General features: G+C 43.1%; 1 protein-coding gene across 2 annotated transcripts in view; it reads left to right on the top strand.

Moving 5' to 3' along the window:
• Positions 1-17177: 17177 nt before the first annotated feature.
• INTS10 (integrator complex subunit 10) overlaps positions 17178-17427 on the top strand; it is a 21887-nt gene continuing 21637 nt past the window's right edge. For both annotated transcript variants that reach the window (XM_010586257.1, XM_010586258.1), the window contains exon 1: positions 17178-17335. In XM_010586257.1, coding sequence (XP_010584559.1) covers positions 17207-17335 — 129 coding nt within the window. In that variant the 5' untranslated portion in view covers positions 17178-17206. The remainder of the gene's footprint in view (positions 17336-17427) is intronic.

Below are 17427 nucleotides of genomic sequence, written 5' to 3'. Positions count from 1 at the left end.
GACTCCCCTGGGTAGCAAGGGACATCCAATTAGCTCTTCCCAGTGGAAGGAAATTCTCATGGACCTAAGGTTCCCCGTAACAGCAAAGTCTCACCTATTCTCTCTGGTTGTCTGGAGAAGAGCACAGTAGTCAACCTGGATGAATATTATAATGAATGCAAGGACTCCCTGAAGACTGTCCCCCTGCAGCCAGTTCTCTCCCTTGCTCTTTTACGAAAGTTGAAATAGTTCTGTGGGAACATACCAGTATCAAACTTCCATTAAAGATTTGTTAACTCTAGGATGGAACTCCAGAGGGAAACTAAGAAATAGAATTAATCTGTTCTGTGAGTACCAGCACTTCTGTAAAACAAATATGGCAGTGATTAAGGATCTTGCAGGATCCAACAGCTTTGAAACTCAATCTCATACAATATAAATACAGTCCCATGACTCATCTGTCCTCTTTTCTACACCTCCTCTAACTGATTACATTTGAAACATGCATATTAGAAAAAACATCAAGACGGTACTGTTAGCTGCACTATGAGTTGCAGAAGCACAAAATAGCATGAAATGCCTAAGCCTTTTTAATAATGATGCTGTTCTCTGCTGCAGATCACCTGGCATGCACAGCTCGGCGCTCTGAAAAAAATAATGCAGTCACTCCCTGATTAAATTACTCCTGGAATGGAAAAGACATTGAGCAACCTGCCTGTTTCAATTGGCTGTGTAGTGACTGAGCTCAATGAATATGGAAATAATTGGAAATCCTAGACCAATATAGAGGAGGAGGAATATGTGACCCACATAAAGGGCATGCTAGAGTTGCCTGAAAGTAAAATCATAGTGTTATATCAAGAAAGTGAAAAATCCTTGGTATCGGGGATAGGGGTTAAAAACCAAATAAAGATGACTTCAGTAACATGCCAGAGGGTTCCAACAGAGAAGCAAAGCCTTTTCAAAAGCTCTTTACAGGCTGTCATCCTAGGAAAGAGGTGAAACTGAGAATTTGTTAAATCCTAACACTAATCTAGACCTTTGTGTCTCTTTTGCTGTTGAGGTTTAATAGGTTTACAAGATTACTAAGCAGTTGCCAGCCAAGTTTCTCTGACTTGGACTCTGAAGTGATGACCTTTTTAGTAGTTCATAGCCAAAAAGATTCTAATCAGAATATAAGAAATGGACCAAGTGTGACTACCTTAGAAAAAACAAAAAGCTTTACCACCATATGAGCCTGTTTTCACCAACTTAAGCAAATGAACCGCAAAGAATGTTAGAAAATTACAGCCCTGCACTTACTGGAAAAAATCTGTAATATACCTCCCTTAAATCTCTAAAAAAAGCCTACATTTTCCTTGGACATGGCTCACTTGCCCACCTCTGCTAACCAAGAATAACTAGCATCTCAGTGTAAGAGGTGCTTCTGGTGAAACAGAAGTGGCCTGCTTCCCCCATACTCCCTGCAGTTGGAGTACAGGGCACGTTCAGGCATCCTGTATAGCCCTGGCCCTCCTGGCACGTATACTACTCCCTGGAATTGCTGGCAACAAGGGATGTTACAGCAACCTTCTTCAGCTTCTTCTACCTGGCTGTCATAGCAAAAGGCACATCCAGCATCAAGGGAGAAAAAAGAAGTTTAAACCACATTTGGACAAATGCAAACATACATGCGCACACAGTTCTAAACTCTTTTTGGCCACATGTGAAAGTGAGGGCTATTGACTCATCACAATACTTTTAAGAGGTTCTGAGATGTGCTCTCAAAACACAGTGTTGCATGTACTTTACATTTGCAATGATCTCGTTTCTTAGTACAGGTAGTTCCTAAGGATTTTAGAGTCAAGCTTTATTTTCCCTTCTCTAATGCTAAGAAATTTTCCTTTCATTCCTTTAACATTACATAAGTGCTTTTCATTTCCTGAACAATTCTCAGAGAAAGCTAGGATATTTGTGGAATAGCTTATTAACTCATTCATAAATATACATATTTAGTTCAATTAAGCATGAAAAAAATTCACCACTGACTTTTATCTCATAGGCTCACCTTACACAGTCCTGCACATTGAAAGGTAAGTGACATGTTCTTTAGGCTGTTTTCTATCCCTGTGGAACAAACAAATCTCTACATCAGTTTCTAAGCTAGTAACCACCACTTTCATAATAAGTGCATCAATCTAAAATATTTGTTTCAATTTGCTAGGATTTGAGTCAATATTCTGATGTGTTATATATTCCCCTCAGAGAGTTTTTTTGCTTAATAGCAGTCTGATGAGAAAGAGCAGTGCAGCTAATGTGATTCACAATACACATTACTCTCTATTTTGCTAATAGCTTTTTACAAGCTTTCCAAAAGTTGATTTAAAATCTCTTCCCTGAAATCAAGAGGCTTCACCTTCTCACAAATAAAATAATAACAAGTTTGCTGTAAAAAGGCTGTTTCAAAACTGTTACCTCTATTTTCAGACTATTCTACCTGAAGAAGAATGGCTCCACATTAAAAGTACATATAGGAAAGACTGTTTGATGTGCTAGAGTAAAGCTCCTTCTTTCCAAATCAATACAACTCTTAAAGTTTCCCACTGTGAAGGATGTCAGTACCTATGTGATCATCCTAAACATTAATGACAACATCAGTTGTAGGATACATGAAGGCGAAGAACCCAAATATAGACATACTCTGGACTGGACGAGTTGAAATCCAACATACCTATCAGGGGTTGGGTGACTGGTTACAAAAGGTAAAAAATAAAAATGCACACAATGCATCCTTCATAACTGGAAGCCCCTCTGTTCCAACACTGAGTGATTGCCATTGATCCCTGGCACATGCAACTCTACCTAGTTCTGTTATGATGATGACCATGGCCAGCACTTTCACAGCTATCTTCTCTGAAGTAAATTCATAGGCAAAAATGCTGAAAAAAAAATCTTAAATTATATAAGGACTAAAAATCCCATTTTTTAAGACTGAAATGTTCTGCCTTGTAAGTCCTCCCAGATGTAGTTAACTACCACCTTGGTAGCAGAAATGGCAGTACAGGTGACATAACACCTCTTTACCTTTCACCATTCACATCCCAGCAAAAGATGTGAGCGAAACACAAACCAGTGACCACCAATGCTGGTCCAAGTAACACATGAACATCACTGAAGCCATCTGCTTTAGTGCATGTGCCTGGGAGCCCTTTGGATATTCAATCACTCCTGTGGTTTGAATATTTTACCCTGTAATTCTTTATCAACCCAACTTTCAAAAGCAGTGATCACTTAGTAAACCTTGTCCAAACCAGGTGGAGTTACAGATGGCTCAACTGTTATGAAAATTAAGTGATTCTAATTTCTATATACTGCTATATAATAGAATATAATCTAGTAGGCAGAACTCCAAGCTGAAATGAAGGAGAGTTAAGTCCTTCTTCTGATTCTGCCACTGGCCCATTGGAAAGACTCTGGGTGAGTCTTTTCACCATACACAAAACAGGAACAATAAGAGAATTTCCTCAAAATCTGAGCAACATTACAAACAGTTGATTAATAGGGATATCTGGCTGCAGGCTTTTGGCTTTGAAAATCTTGATCCAGTTTCTCATCCCAGAGAGGAAGAGAGGATTATTCAATTTAAGAACTGTCAACTATTTATAGCCTTAGCTATAAAAAAAAAGTTTTGCAGAAATAGCAAGCCAGAAACCTATTGCTGCCTCAACTCTCTCCAGTAGAAACAATTCCCAGGGGTATCTGCACACTGTTCCAAGGCTGCTGGAGTGCATATTTTTCCATGTCTTCTTGCCAGTAAATTGCAGGACCACTTTCAGTCACACAATGGAGAGGAAAAAGGAAAAAAAAAATTTTTCCCCAGGATTTCACTTCAGTACAGTTTCTATCACTGTTCTGTTATTCTTTTCTTTCTGAAAAGGAGGATGATGCCCATGTCCAAGTGACTGGTTTATGTTTCTCTGTTATCAGGGCAATGCAACGTGAAGACAATGGCTATTCATGTAAATGGAGAGGTAGCTCACTTTGTCACAGGCAGAGACTTGGAAATGAAAGCTATCACCTCTTCTATTTGCTATTGAAGAGGCAAACTTCCTGCAAAGTTTTTCCTATTGTTTCCCCGCCATCATCTTTTCTAGATTTTGCCCAGTCTACCTCACAGACATACTAGCAAAAATGAACTTACTTGGATGCTTGCATTACTTCCTGCAATCCAGTTGTCCCTGCTACGCTCATACCACCTTTGCAAGCCCCTTCTCTTAAGCTGGGAGCAGGCCACCAATTAAACTGGCAGAATGGCTATATGGCTTCAATGGGACAGCAGAACTGCAACTTCATAGAGTTTAGGGCAGACCAAGAACTGCATTCAGCAGTACTGCTGAGTACTGCAGAATACTGTGTTCAGCTCTGGGGGCCCCAACATAAGAAGGACATGGACCTGTTGGAGTGAGTCCAGAGGAGGGCCATGAAGATGATCAGATGGATGGAACACCTCTCCTATGAAGGCAGGATGAGAGAGTTAGCGTTGTGCAGCCTGCGGAAGAGAAGACTCTGGGGAGACCTTATGGCAGCCTTCCAGTACCTACCTAAAGGGGGCCTACAAGAAAGCTGAAGAGGGACTTTTTACAAGGGCATGTAGTGATAGGACAAGGGCTAATGGCTTTAAACTGAAAGAGGGTAGATTTAGATTCAGTCTAAGGAAGAAGTTCTTCACTGCGGGGATGGTGAGGCACTGGAACAGATTGCCCAGAGAGGTTGTGGATGCTCCATCCCTGGTGACCCTGCCCATAGCAGGGGGGTTGGAATGAGATGATCTTTAAGGTCCCTTCCAACCCAAACCAGTCTATTATTCTATGAAGATCTCAACAACGTTTAATCTTAATGTACTCTTAAGACCACTCCCATTGGCTTTAATGGTGCTTGGCATGGAACAGAGTTAGCATATTACAATTTAGGCTAAAAACCATAAACCTGTTGATGATGAACCAGAAAACAGAATCCAGAACTGTAACTATTCTAAAACTGAGAAGCTAAGCTTGTGCCTTAAAAAAAACCCACCACTATTGCTTTCAGTATAAGGAAAAGTACCAGTTTTACAGAACTGAATATTACATTTCTTCCATAGGTTCTAGTAAAGGCAAGAAGCTGTGTGGTCTGGGTTGCCTTTGACAGTCTACAGAGGAGATGTAAATAATCCGCAATCCTCTCTGTCAGCCCATGTAGTTAAATGTAGTTAGAAGTTGTTGCACTGCTGACCCTTTAAAGCGTGGACTCAAAATTAGTACTTCTGTGAAAAAAGAAAAAAAAAACAACAAATGCAAAGTCTCTACAGCCTCATCATTGATTTCTCTGATGCTTTCCAGTCACTAGAAGCTTAACAACAGGCATCCATACAAAGAACATCACAATCAAGAATTCCAAACACAGTGCCTGGAAGACCAGCCTGCAGTGTCTGTGTTTCCTAATGAAGGTGTGAAACATCAAGACAGGCTTTCTGTACCCCTGAGCAGTTACTACCTATAGCTGTAGCCTAAATGACTAGTTAATGAACCAAAACAAGTGGAAACCTGCTATTAAGACCAGCCCTAACTTTGATGTTTTGCTGCAGCTGAGGTAGAACACAAGGAATAAAGTTTTTTCTGCTTGATCAACAGGCTCATGGCATTTCCCAAAGCAGATGCTGACAACTGCCATTGAGCTGGTCAAGCTCACTGGAGGCTCTGGGGGACATACAGTGTGTGGTATTTTTATCCAAGTCTTTATTCTCAAGTCTAAATGCAATTAAGTCACAATGAAAGGGTCCCACTCAATTACATGAATAAGCAAAACCACTGGGGTTCACTCAAGCCCTCCGGCAGCACGGCATTCTGCCAAAGGCCTCTCTTCAGACCGAGACATGACTTCAGACATGACTCCTTATTAGTAATATTATAACAGTGCTGAGAGGCCCTCACATGACTGCAGTCACACACTCAGTCTAAAATGCACACATGATGAGATAATCTGGGTGAAATATTTGTACCCTGAAGAGTTAAAAGAAAAGCAATTTGCCAAGTGCACTACAGATCCATTTCTCTCTAGCCCTTGGTCCTTAAACTCTTCAGTTTATGCCTCCCAAGTCTTCTATCTTGTCACCTGCTTCAGTGAGCCCATCCTTAAACAGTGACACACAGCTCTGTGCTATCTTCTGACAACCAACCTTCTGTCTCAGTGTCAGGAAAAAGCCAGTCAGAGCTCTGCACAACATTGAATATGTTAGTATTCTCACTGGTAGAGAATACAGCTCCTCCATGAAGACATTTTTTCTGAAGACTAAGTCCCAAAGGGAGGTGAAGAGATTTACTCCCTTTTTGACTAACAAGTCAAGTATAAGAAGGTAACGCATACATTAATAAAGATATCTTTCAATCTCTAATAATGAAATAATTAAAAATAATGATGGCACCTTGTCTGGATAGACACAAGAAAAGTAGGTTTTGGGATGAAAGACTAACACTGCACTATCTGAAAAATTTTGTAGAAAAGACTGAATAAGAAATGAGAGGCTCCTCAAGAATCAGAAAATGGCCTAAGGTATGCTTCCAAAGACATGGTGTGATGGAGCTTTCTCTCATCAGAGAGGTAACTAACTGATAGAGGCTTATGAACAGGCTTTTTCCAATAGATATGACCTGAAAGGTAAGCTATGTGCAAACAAGAAAATCTTGTCAGAAGAGGGTCAAATCAGTAGGATGGGGTAAAAACCTTTCTAATATAAGCTAGGTATAAATAGATAAAGCATTTTTGCCTTTTATTTTTTGTCTATGTCTTGCTTAAGTGTTTCTAAGTGTGTTGCCTATTTTAACTGTTACGAATAAAAGTTCTTCCTGCATTTCCTCTTAACTTGGCTTGAGCTGTGCATGATTTAGACTAACTAGACAACACCCAGCCTTTCCTTACTAAGGGCATAGCAACCCATAGGCAAGGTCATTAGGGTAATAAAACAAGCACCCAGTTAACCTGAGACTGTTCAGGGCATGCAAGGAGAAATACAAGAAGCCACAAGCTCTGCTACATTGGCTAGGTAGAAAGCTGGCACCACAAACATCAGGAGAAACAAATACCTTCCAGTAACCATTGGTAAGCAAGAAGGCTGGAATCTAGTAAGATATTGCAGCATATGCTTCAACTCCAAAGAGCACACCAAGGCACCCACATCATTTATTCTCCTTCGCCATTCATGCTTTCTGGCAAAGTAATGTCAGTAGAAATGTCAACACATCATGGTGTGTTACTCATGAGATTCCCTTTGAGAAGCAGGACTGACTACCTCACAAACTAGAGATCAGAAGGGAAGGAATGCAGCCCAATACACCCTTTGGCAGTGATGGTGGATCAGAGATGGTATCTAATTTGTTGAGAAAAGGGTCCAGGAAACCTGTTATATAAAGACCGCATTAGTTTATTATACTGCTTAATTTTAAGGTTTTTAAGGCACATTCAACTTGAGATAACTTCAACAGCAGGGAATAAGCTGCTTTTTTTTTTTTTTTTCACAGTAGAAAACAAGTTGCAGACATAAGTTGTGTATTTGCCCTGTGACAGGATATGCATTTATAACTCCCCAAAATAAGATGACAGAAAATTATAAGAAGATTTGGTGTGATGTTGATTAAAGAAAGTTAAGCCTCAATGGGTTTTAAAACCACCTTTTAATGAATTTATTAATTTGAGTATTACAAATGCTTATAGTAGTAAATATTTTTGCTCTATAAGATTAAAAATAGTTCACTGCAGCTTTGTAACTCTACCCTGTATCATTCCCTACCCCATCCCAAGTGAAAAGCTTCTCAACAAAGCACTAAAAGACACATCTCTTGAATGGAGCCAACACTATTTGGAATTCAAACAGCAAACAGTTTCAGAGATGTGAGGAGCCAAACAAGATAAATTTAGAACATTTTTCTAAATTAAAAATATTTCTGGACCTGCAGTAGAGCATGTCTGCCTTAAAACATGCTTCCCCTTATAAGAGAAGTCACAAAGATTCAGATGGATTGATTTAAATAAGAATAACATTATAGAAAACGTGTCAAAATCTTGAATTATATAAACTGTAACCTTGCTACAGAAAAGGGTAAAAGAAAAATTAATCTCCCTCGAATGGTAAATTCTTAAATTGCTTGAAAAGAAACATAAACAAGAAGTAGTATTTTCTAATTCCCCAGACACTAATCATAATTTACCGACAGTGGTATCCCATACAAATTCTATTTTCAATGCAGTTGCGTATGGCCAGTGTTGCAGTGACACCTTTCAGCTGTACTGATCCTCATAAATAATGATTCAACCTTTCAAAGGTATATACTTCCCATAACAGGCAGCATTAAGTGGAGAAGGAAATAAACAGTGTGATATGAATCATTATTTTTCTATTTCATTTTGGAGCGCTGTTAAAAAAAGCATACACCAAAAATGCACTGTATATGTTTGAAAACAATTCTACTCAAGTTAAACATTACCATAAAAGTCATCATCTTAAGGAAAGTGATTCACAGTGGAAACAATTTGTAACTCAGTTTTACAAAGTTTGCATAAGAATTGCCTACCCAGGGTAAGAAATCCACTCACTCACACACTTAATGTGATAATAATAGAGGAGAAAACCGAAGCAATTACAAAAATGATCTGTCATTCATCTAGGGTACACGAGCTAATAGAAACATGTAGATATGCACTAGATATTGCTGAAATAAAAATACAGGATTTTAAGCATCACAGACAAGGAACAGCTTTGTGACAAATATATTCACATTTTATCAACAAGAAAAACAAATAGCAACAGGATAATCTTAGTAACTACACATGGAAGAAATACTGCATCTACTTCATATTCTAATTTCAGAGATAGGGAAATAAGATTGCCTTACCTCAAATACAGCTTGAAGAGAGACATTAACAATATGTCTACATCCTTTCTTAGTTCCCTTGATAGCAATCTAAGAAGAAATACAAAATAGCAAATAACTATCTTCCCTGCAGACAGCCTGTGCCCAGGAGTAACATGCTTCCCAGTAAAGTGTGCTGAAAAGAAGTGAAAAAAATATTATAATTCAAAAAGACAATCCTTGCAAAATAAAAAGGCAAAAACTTTATACTTGAAATTCACAGTAAGGTTTATTGCATTTTGAGGAAGCAGACATTCTGGAATTAAATAGTATAGACATAACTGTGATGTCACCTCAATTCTCAATAAAATACTAATTCGGTATATTTGTCTACAAAAGAAAGATGGTAAATTCATCTGCGCAGGGCTCAGTCACTGAAGACCTGAAAAGATTCCTATTCCAGTAGTAGGCACACATGGGCTCACATGATACAACCTTGTTAACTTGCTTTTTCCTCCCAAACTACAGTGCTTGCTAAAGCTACACTCAAATGTTAAATGCTTTGGTCAAGAGTTCATCCACTGACCTGCAATGAAAGCCTTGTGTTCAGCTCCAACATTTTCTAACAGCAAACAAGAAAAAAATGGTTTCACAGAATGAACTGTTAAAAAAGAAAATCCTCACATAAGCTTTCCCCGAGGGGGAAGAAATATCCACAAGCTTTAAATTGGCCAGGCGGATTTAAAAGAAAAAAAAAAAAAAAAAAAAAAAAAAAAAAAAACCAGCTCTTTCTGTTGCGTCAAAGAGCCCACTGTGCAATAGGAACAGTGAACAGAGTTGTTAAACTGGCAAGCTTTTGCTGAAGACAGCTTTTCAATATGCTCTCAGCATCGTCTCCCAGGGCTGGCTGGAGACAGTCCCACTCCTCTTGTATGAGCTATGCTCCTTCAAGAGGCAATCACTCTTAAGGACAGTTTCTATAAACACGCTGTTCAACTGGTTTTGCTGCACATGATGAGGGTAATTACATACATATACATATCTGCATTCACATATCAGAACTGCATGGTCTTGGGGAAAATGCAGGCATATTCAAACTAGTGATCATTACCTCAGCTTAAGAGCAGGATGCTATTGATGACTGACTGCCTGCTAAAACTCTGCTCTCTGCTTACACCATTCAGCATGCTGTTGGAAAGCAATTTTGAAAGGCACCGTACTTACAGAGGAAACCTCTAATGCAATTCCATTGGGATGTTGTAGTCCAAGCAGCACTCAGTGATTAAAGGAAATCAGTAGTCACATGCTGCTGACTAGCTTTGTGTTTAGTGCAGAGAGCTTGGATAGCCACCAGAGACTGTAGCTACAAAGGATGAGTTAACTGTCCCTCCCGGGAATGACCACTATATGGCTGAAGACATCTTCAGAGGCTGAAGCAGTGTACTTACTGTGAATAGAGCAAGGAAACCGAGCAACCTGATTTAACGTGAATAAAGCCATATTCATCACCACATACAGGGACTTACTACACAGATCTCTGCAAATGAGGAGACCACCCTGCATCCTTTTTACAAGCTGAGACCTAAGCAAAGGCATTCAGAGCACAGTTCGACCCACTCCAATCCATATCTGGTCAGCTGAATGCCTTCTGGGCTTCACTGCCTACAAAGGGAACCCACTATGGCTTTCTCAAAAGAAGGTTGCAGACGCCAATATTTTTTGAGATGAGTGCCACTCCGAGTGGCAAGGCAATGCACACCTGCAAGATGTGCACAGAAAGAACCTGCAAGGAAGAATGGAATTGGTAAGAGACAGGAATGAAAAAGGGGAAGTATAAACCGTGGAATGCACTTTTCGACGTGACTGCAGGATTAAAAGCAGGGAGAAACATATGCAGCTGGTTAATTTAGAATTTCTTTTCTATTTCTGCATCTTTCAGAGTTGCCACAGGGACATGATGAGCTTGAATACGTGGGAAGGCAGCAGGAGGAAAGGAGGTATATCCAGGAGATAAATTCTCCCTATCCATGTTCTTTCCCTACTAAGAAAACTTTTACAGGGAAAAATTATTTCTTTTACTGCTTCTCTTCAAATCCTTCCAGGTGAAAATGAATTTATCTCCTAAAAAGTCCTTTCATAAATGGCAGAATAAGTTTCTGGATAAAGTACACCCAATTTACAAGTGAAATATGGCATTTTCTAAGCTTTTAGCCCCATAAACTGAATGCAAGGTCCTATTTGTGCACCAAGCAGTGTGCTGCTCTATTATGCTCTCACCACACTGGACAACTCACTGTGTTCAAAGCTCCAGCTGTAGTGTCACTGGAGTCTTATGAGCATAGCTTTGGCCATATGAGAGTATGGTGATTAATAATTCTGTCCGGGCTGCGTGGAAGATAATTACAACCTGGTTCAGTTTCCCAGACCTAAAAGTTAGGCAAGTATTTTAACACATCTCATAACAATAACACCTGCTCATAAGACTACCTAAATGTTTCCCCCTATAAATGCTGACTCCCCACAGCTCATCACTGTCAAACTGCAGGCTGAGGGAAACTTGACACTTTTGCTCTTTGCTTGAAATGGATATTTGGTTTTATCTTAGGACCATAGAAGAACAGTTATTTGCACTTTGAGCAGGTGGCTGGACCAGATGATCTCCTGAGGTCCCTTTCAACCTAAATTATTTTGTGATTCTGTGAAAATGAGGTCAATTATTAAAAGCTGCCTTAGGCTATTACAGAAATGAAGTGGATTGTGGCCAGCTCCAGTGTTTTGAAGCCAGAATTTGGATTCAACTGTGAAGACTATAGACAAATCCAGAGTCTAAGATCTCCATTCTGTCATTTCATGAGAAACTACCAGATCTGCTGAAACGTGTGCATTTCTACTGACATTTCCACCTATGAGGTCATTAACAGATGCCATTCTATGGAGAGGGCTGTGTTGGATCTCACATATCCCATGCTGTTCCACTCTTGGATTCTCAACCTCCTTTTGTTTTTCCTTCTGGTCTGTCACCCAGATGTCCAATCTACTGTCCTTCAACTCCAAGGGACAAACAACACTTGGTCTCAGCCTCAAATTCTCAGTGGCTGCCAGCCCAGACAACTCAGCTGTAGAAATTACTCTGCACAAAGCCTAAGGACACAGAATTGGTATAAAAATCCACAAACCAACAAAACCTTCTACAAGATCACTAGTTTTTGTGTAGACCACACTGCTAGCTCAACATAGACTCTCTTCTCCAAGGCCTCACTCATAAGATACTGAGGTGATTGATCCTTTTCAGATCTTTTCAGTATCTATGCAAAGCTTTAGAAAAGAGAGCATTGTTATCCATGCCGGACAGCAACTCCTGGTCCCCAGGCCTAAGGAATGGCTAGCAAGTCAGGCTCACATCATGCAGCATAGCAGTTATCCTAACCTTTGCACCTCCACATCATGGACTGCTTTATCCCATACCACAAACCCCACTTACCTGCCCCTAGCACTTGTTAATACACCAGTGCTGTGCAAGTGATAACAGCCTATGGGACCAAGTCAGAAAAGCCAACACAGAATGGATGCTACCTGCTAGGATTATACCAATCCAGAAATTTAGAAGGTGGAGAATGACATTCAAAGACCTCTGCCACTGTTCAGTGCCAACCTAATGCATTCCAAACACTCTCTGTATTGGCTAGTCACAGCTGCCCTAATGCAGCCCCTCAGCTGTGGTGCAGATACAATCTGGTGCACTACAGCCAAGGTCTGCAATACTGCCTTTGCGTGCATCCTGCGTCTCTGTCCCTATGCTGCATCAACTATACTGCCTGAATCCACCACACGCATTATCTCTGTGTGGTGGGTTGACCCTGGCTGGATGCCAGGTGCCCACCAAAGCCGTTCTATCACTCCCCCTCCTCAACTGGACAGGGGAGAGAGAATGTAACAAAGAGCTTGTGGGTCAAGATAAGGACAGGAGAGGTCACTCACCAATTACCATCACGGGCAAAACAGACTCAGCTTGGGGAAAACTAACTCAATTTATTACAAATCAACCAGAGCAGGGTAATGAGAAATAAAACCAAACCTCGGAACACCTTCCCTCCACCCCTCCCTTCTTCCCGGGCACAACTTCACTCCCGGATTCTCTACCAAGCCCCCCACAGCGGCACAAGGGGGACGGGGAATGGGGTTTACGGTCAGTTCATCACACGTTATTTTCTGCCGCTTCATCCTCCTCAGGGGCAGGACTCATCACACTCTTGCCCTGCTCCAGTGTGGGGTCCCACCCATGGGAGACAGTCCTCCACGAACTTCTCCAATGTGGGTCCTTCCCACGGGCTGCAGTTCTTCACAAACTGCTCCAGCATGGGTCCTTTCCACGGCGTGCAGTCCTTCAGGACCACACTGCTCCAGTGTGTGTCCCCCACGGGGTCACAAGTCCTGCCAGAAACCCTGCTCCGTGGGCTCCTCTCTCCACAGATCCGCAGGTCCTGCCAGGAGCCTGCTCCAGCGTGGGGTTCCCACAGGGTCACAGCCTCCTTCGGGAACCCACCTGCTCCACCGTGGACCTCCATGGACTACAGGGGGACAGCCTGCCTCACCATGGTCTTCACCACGGGCCGCAGGGGAATCTCTGCTCTGGTGCCTGGAGTACCTACCTCCTCCCCCTCCTTCTTCACTGACCTTGGTGTCCACAGGGTTGTTTCTCTTACATGTTCTCACTCCTCTCTCTGGCTGCCGTTTTTGTCTGTCCCAACCTTTTTTCCTTCTTAAAAATGTTATCACAGAGACGTTACCACTATCGCTGATTGGCTCGGCCTTGGCCGGCGGCGGGTCCGTCTTAGGGCGGCTGGTATAGGCTCTCTCAAACACAGGGGAAGCTTCCAGCAGCTTCTTACAGAAGCCACCCCTGTAACCCCCTCCCCCAAAACCTTGCCACACAAAGCCAATACACTCTGTTACTCAGAAGCCTTCCTCAAAACGGGACAACCTTCCCAGAATAAAATCAACCTTCACAGCATCAGATGACTAAACTGCCTTGAGGTCAATGCTGCCTATTTCCTGCCACAGAAAGTTACAAAGCCTCTTCCTGATAAACAAGGCTCACGTAGGCATTTCAGCTGGGTTCTGAATTCCTGCAGGAAGGAGGCTGTGTGCACTTCTAGTTGGCTGGCTAAAACATTGAGACCTTCAGGATGCCCTGCACTGTGGAAATCAAAACAGCACAATCTGTGCAAGAACTCAGGAAAGCCACTTTAGGTGGAGAGCAAGCTTCAGACCCTGACGTAACTAGCCCAGCCCCACCCCCACCTACAGGTTTGGCTCCTGAGTTGGGAGATGAGTACACAGTGGTTCAGGTTCAGTACAGTAACAGCTCTAAACAGAGCACATTGACCTGCTCGGCTAAAAACTTTAGTTTATGTTCCCAGCACCTTCAAATATTACTCCTGTCTCACCTGATAGAGACTCAGTACCCATATTCTCAAAAACCACAGTGCTCCCCTTCCTCTCATCCACAAATAAAACATAAGCAGTGTTTCCTGCTTTCTCACTGACATTACTTGCCCCAGGCCCCTGCAATTCTTTTGATCCTGCTACCTGTCCCATATCTATGAGATTATCACAGAGCAAACAGTTTCACTGCCTAAATCCAGGAGTCTGGCACCCTTGATGGAGAGTCCTCCGTTAGGTCTTCTTCCAGGCCTGAACACTCCTCAGGTGGCTCCTACCTCCATCTATGTCTCCTTCAGACTTCTGGCCTAGTGTTAAGTTATGCTGTAGTACGATGAAAAACTTGGACTCTCATCCCCTCCTTGCCTGGAGGGGCTGAGTAGACTGGCGAACAGGTGTAGCTTTACGAATAAATGCAGAGGCAAGGACTTGGCAAATCTCTGCAAGAGGCAGAAGAGTACTTAATTTGAAAAGAGATTATTCACAGCTTTAAATGAAACCAAAACACCCAAAGTGTCCAGCTAACAGAGTCACCACCCCAAGAAAAGAAAGAAAAAAAAAGGGGTGTTCCTAATTCACTGGTGGTATTCCCCTTTGCCTAGTGGCTTAAATACGGCTACATCTTGCTTTCAGGACACCTTGTCAAACTGGTTCAAAACCTGCCATCTCTCTGCCTAGCTGGTGACTTAGGGTTGATTCTGCACCAGAAATTTTGCAGGGACTCCTCACACATCCATTCCTCTTCAAAAGCAACTTCTGACAACCCACTGCCATCCATCTCACTCTTGTAGCATCCTGATCCTGGCCTCACAAGCAGCATAATGGGAGTGACAACCAGCCTGTCAGTCCTTGCTGGGCAGTTTCTGAAGAGACAGAATACACAACCTTGTTACCATATTCAGCTCCACAATGCAAAACTCTAAAAATTTATTTGTTTTTTTTAACTCAACTTTGGATGCATGCATCTGCACAAGTATACAGGGAAGAGCTCTGGGTAGACCTACACACCAGCCAGTGATTAACATTGCTGCATTTGTAGGGGATTGCAGGGCTGTGAAGTCATTTCTAAAGACCTGTGCCATCCTACAGCAGTTTGTAGATTTGATAGCAGGGGCAGGAGAGGAAGAAGAGGAGAAACCTGTTTTATAAGGGACAGCTGACTTTCTGCTGTGGCTTTGTCACCTCTCTGAATGGCAAATTAATCACATACTTTGTGCTCCTTCAAGTTGCAACTGACCAGTGTTACGGTCAGAGGCCTGAGAAAGGGGGCAATGAACAGGATTGTGTCGCAGCCAGCACGCACTGCTGGCTATTGATAGATAGGGTCAACCGCTTTCAGTGAGGCACTTGTGCAATAGTTGTTACTGCCATCATTTGTCATGGATCCCCAATTAGGATTTGTTAGTACAGCAGCAGGAAATCAAAACAGGACATGGAATAATGACAGTTCCAAGTTAGTCTGAACTCAGCCCCTTCCCTCAGAGGGCAGAGCCTTTGCAAGCACACCTCTTGCTAAGTCCACCAATTTTCACACAGCATCTCTCCCTGCAAGCACAGCCCAATGTTACGGCCACAGAGTGAAATCAAAGTAAGATTCCCACCAAAAGAGCATGGGAAGTTCCTCACATAGCATTGCTGCTGGTTTTAGAATAGAAGGAATTGACAATAGTACGGAGAAGAGTTGCTGAGAAGCCAAGTTTGCAGCCCTCACAGGGACTCTGCAGCTAAAAATCTGTGGCAGCCTAGCACCATAACACATTTTCACTTGCACCAGGATAATGAGAGGCATCTGTGGGCCTTGTCCAGTAACTGAGAAAGAACAAGGCAAAACTATACCGCAGTCACCTCAGCAAGAAAACAGGGACCCTGCCCCTTACCTATAACAGAGATTAAGAGTCTGTTAAAACTATTTGCTAATTGGGTTATTACACTAACTCCTAGACGCGGAGATTTACAGATTAGATCAGTGGAAACTCCCAAGTGCAAAGTCGGTAAGGCCTGTTGCTACATCAGAAAGGAACAGCCTGCCTGAAAGGAGCAAAGGAAGTGACAAGGAAAAAAACCAATAAATTTATATTTCAGGTAAGTAACAGAAAGCGACAGGCTTGCAATCAAGCATCTTAATGCTGAAAACTAATGATAACAAGCAAACCTCAGTTCCAAGTTGTTGAAACCTAGGTGCATTTCTGTGATGAAAGGTCCTGTTTTTCCGTGGTATCTGCTGTTGGTGACCTTGGTACAGGCTTATAAGAACCTTTGAGAAGCACAAGCCCAGGCAGTAATGCTACAGCCTTGGACTTTTAAAGTGGGGTTTGATTTGCAGCAACACCAACTTTAGGAAGACAGTGCTCCACTGCAACCAACATCAGCGATTTTAACTCGGTTGCCTCTAGGCGCCATTATACCCATGATGCTGCCTACAGGGCCAAAAGACAGGCTTCTTGAGGGCAGCTTGGCAAGTCTCCTACCAGCCACCATAGGCTGAAGAGCAGGCCCCTGCCACCTTTGCTCCCAAAACTCCCCATGGTCAGTCACAAGCTTCGGTAGCCCAAACTATTGCCCTGGGCTACACGAAATCGCTGTAGCCCTCCCTGCCCACAGGAGCCCTCCTAACTCCCAAACATCCTGCTCCACAGGCCCTCCCCAGCCTCAAAGTCCTTGCACCCCCTTGCCACTCCGGGCTCCTTGTCCCTCACTAGCTCCGGCCCAGCGGCCGCCACAGAAAAGACACATCCCGGGACCAACAGAGCGGCAGAAGGGAGGGAGACGGAGAACGACAGCCCAGGGGATCGAGAGCTCTCCCGCCCGCTTCCAAAATGGCGGCAGGCGCACCCCTCCTCAGCCGCGCACCGCCCGGGCGGGGCGGGCGAGCGGGACAGACCGCCCCGGGGCAGCGGGGCGCATGCGCGCCGCCCGGCGGCAAGATGTCGGCGCAGGGGGACTGCGAGTTCCTGGTGAAGCGGGCCCGCGAGCTGGTGCCGGGGGACCTGTGGGCGGCCAAGGCCTGGCTCATCACGGCGCGGAGCCTCTACCCCGCCGACTTCAACATACAGGTAAACGCCGCCGCACCGGCGCAATGTAAAGGCGCGTCGCGCCGCTCCCCTGCACGGCCTTGCGGCGGGCGCTGCCCGCCTCCCCGCCCGCC

The sequence above is a fragment of the Haliaeetus leucocephalus genome, unplaced genomic scaffold (genome assembly GCF_000737465.1).
Source record: "Haliaeetus leucocephalus isolate CR32 unplaced genomic scaffold, Haliaeetus_leucocephalus-4.0 Scaffold140, whole genome shotgun sequence".
In the NCBI taxonomy this organism is placed as follows: Eukaryota; Metazoa; Chordata; class Aves; order Accipitriformes; family Accipitridae; genus Haliaeetus; species Haliaeetus leucocephalus.
Note: the sequence above shows the minus strand (reverse complement) of the source record. Positions and strands in the feature narration are given on the sequence as shown.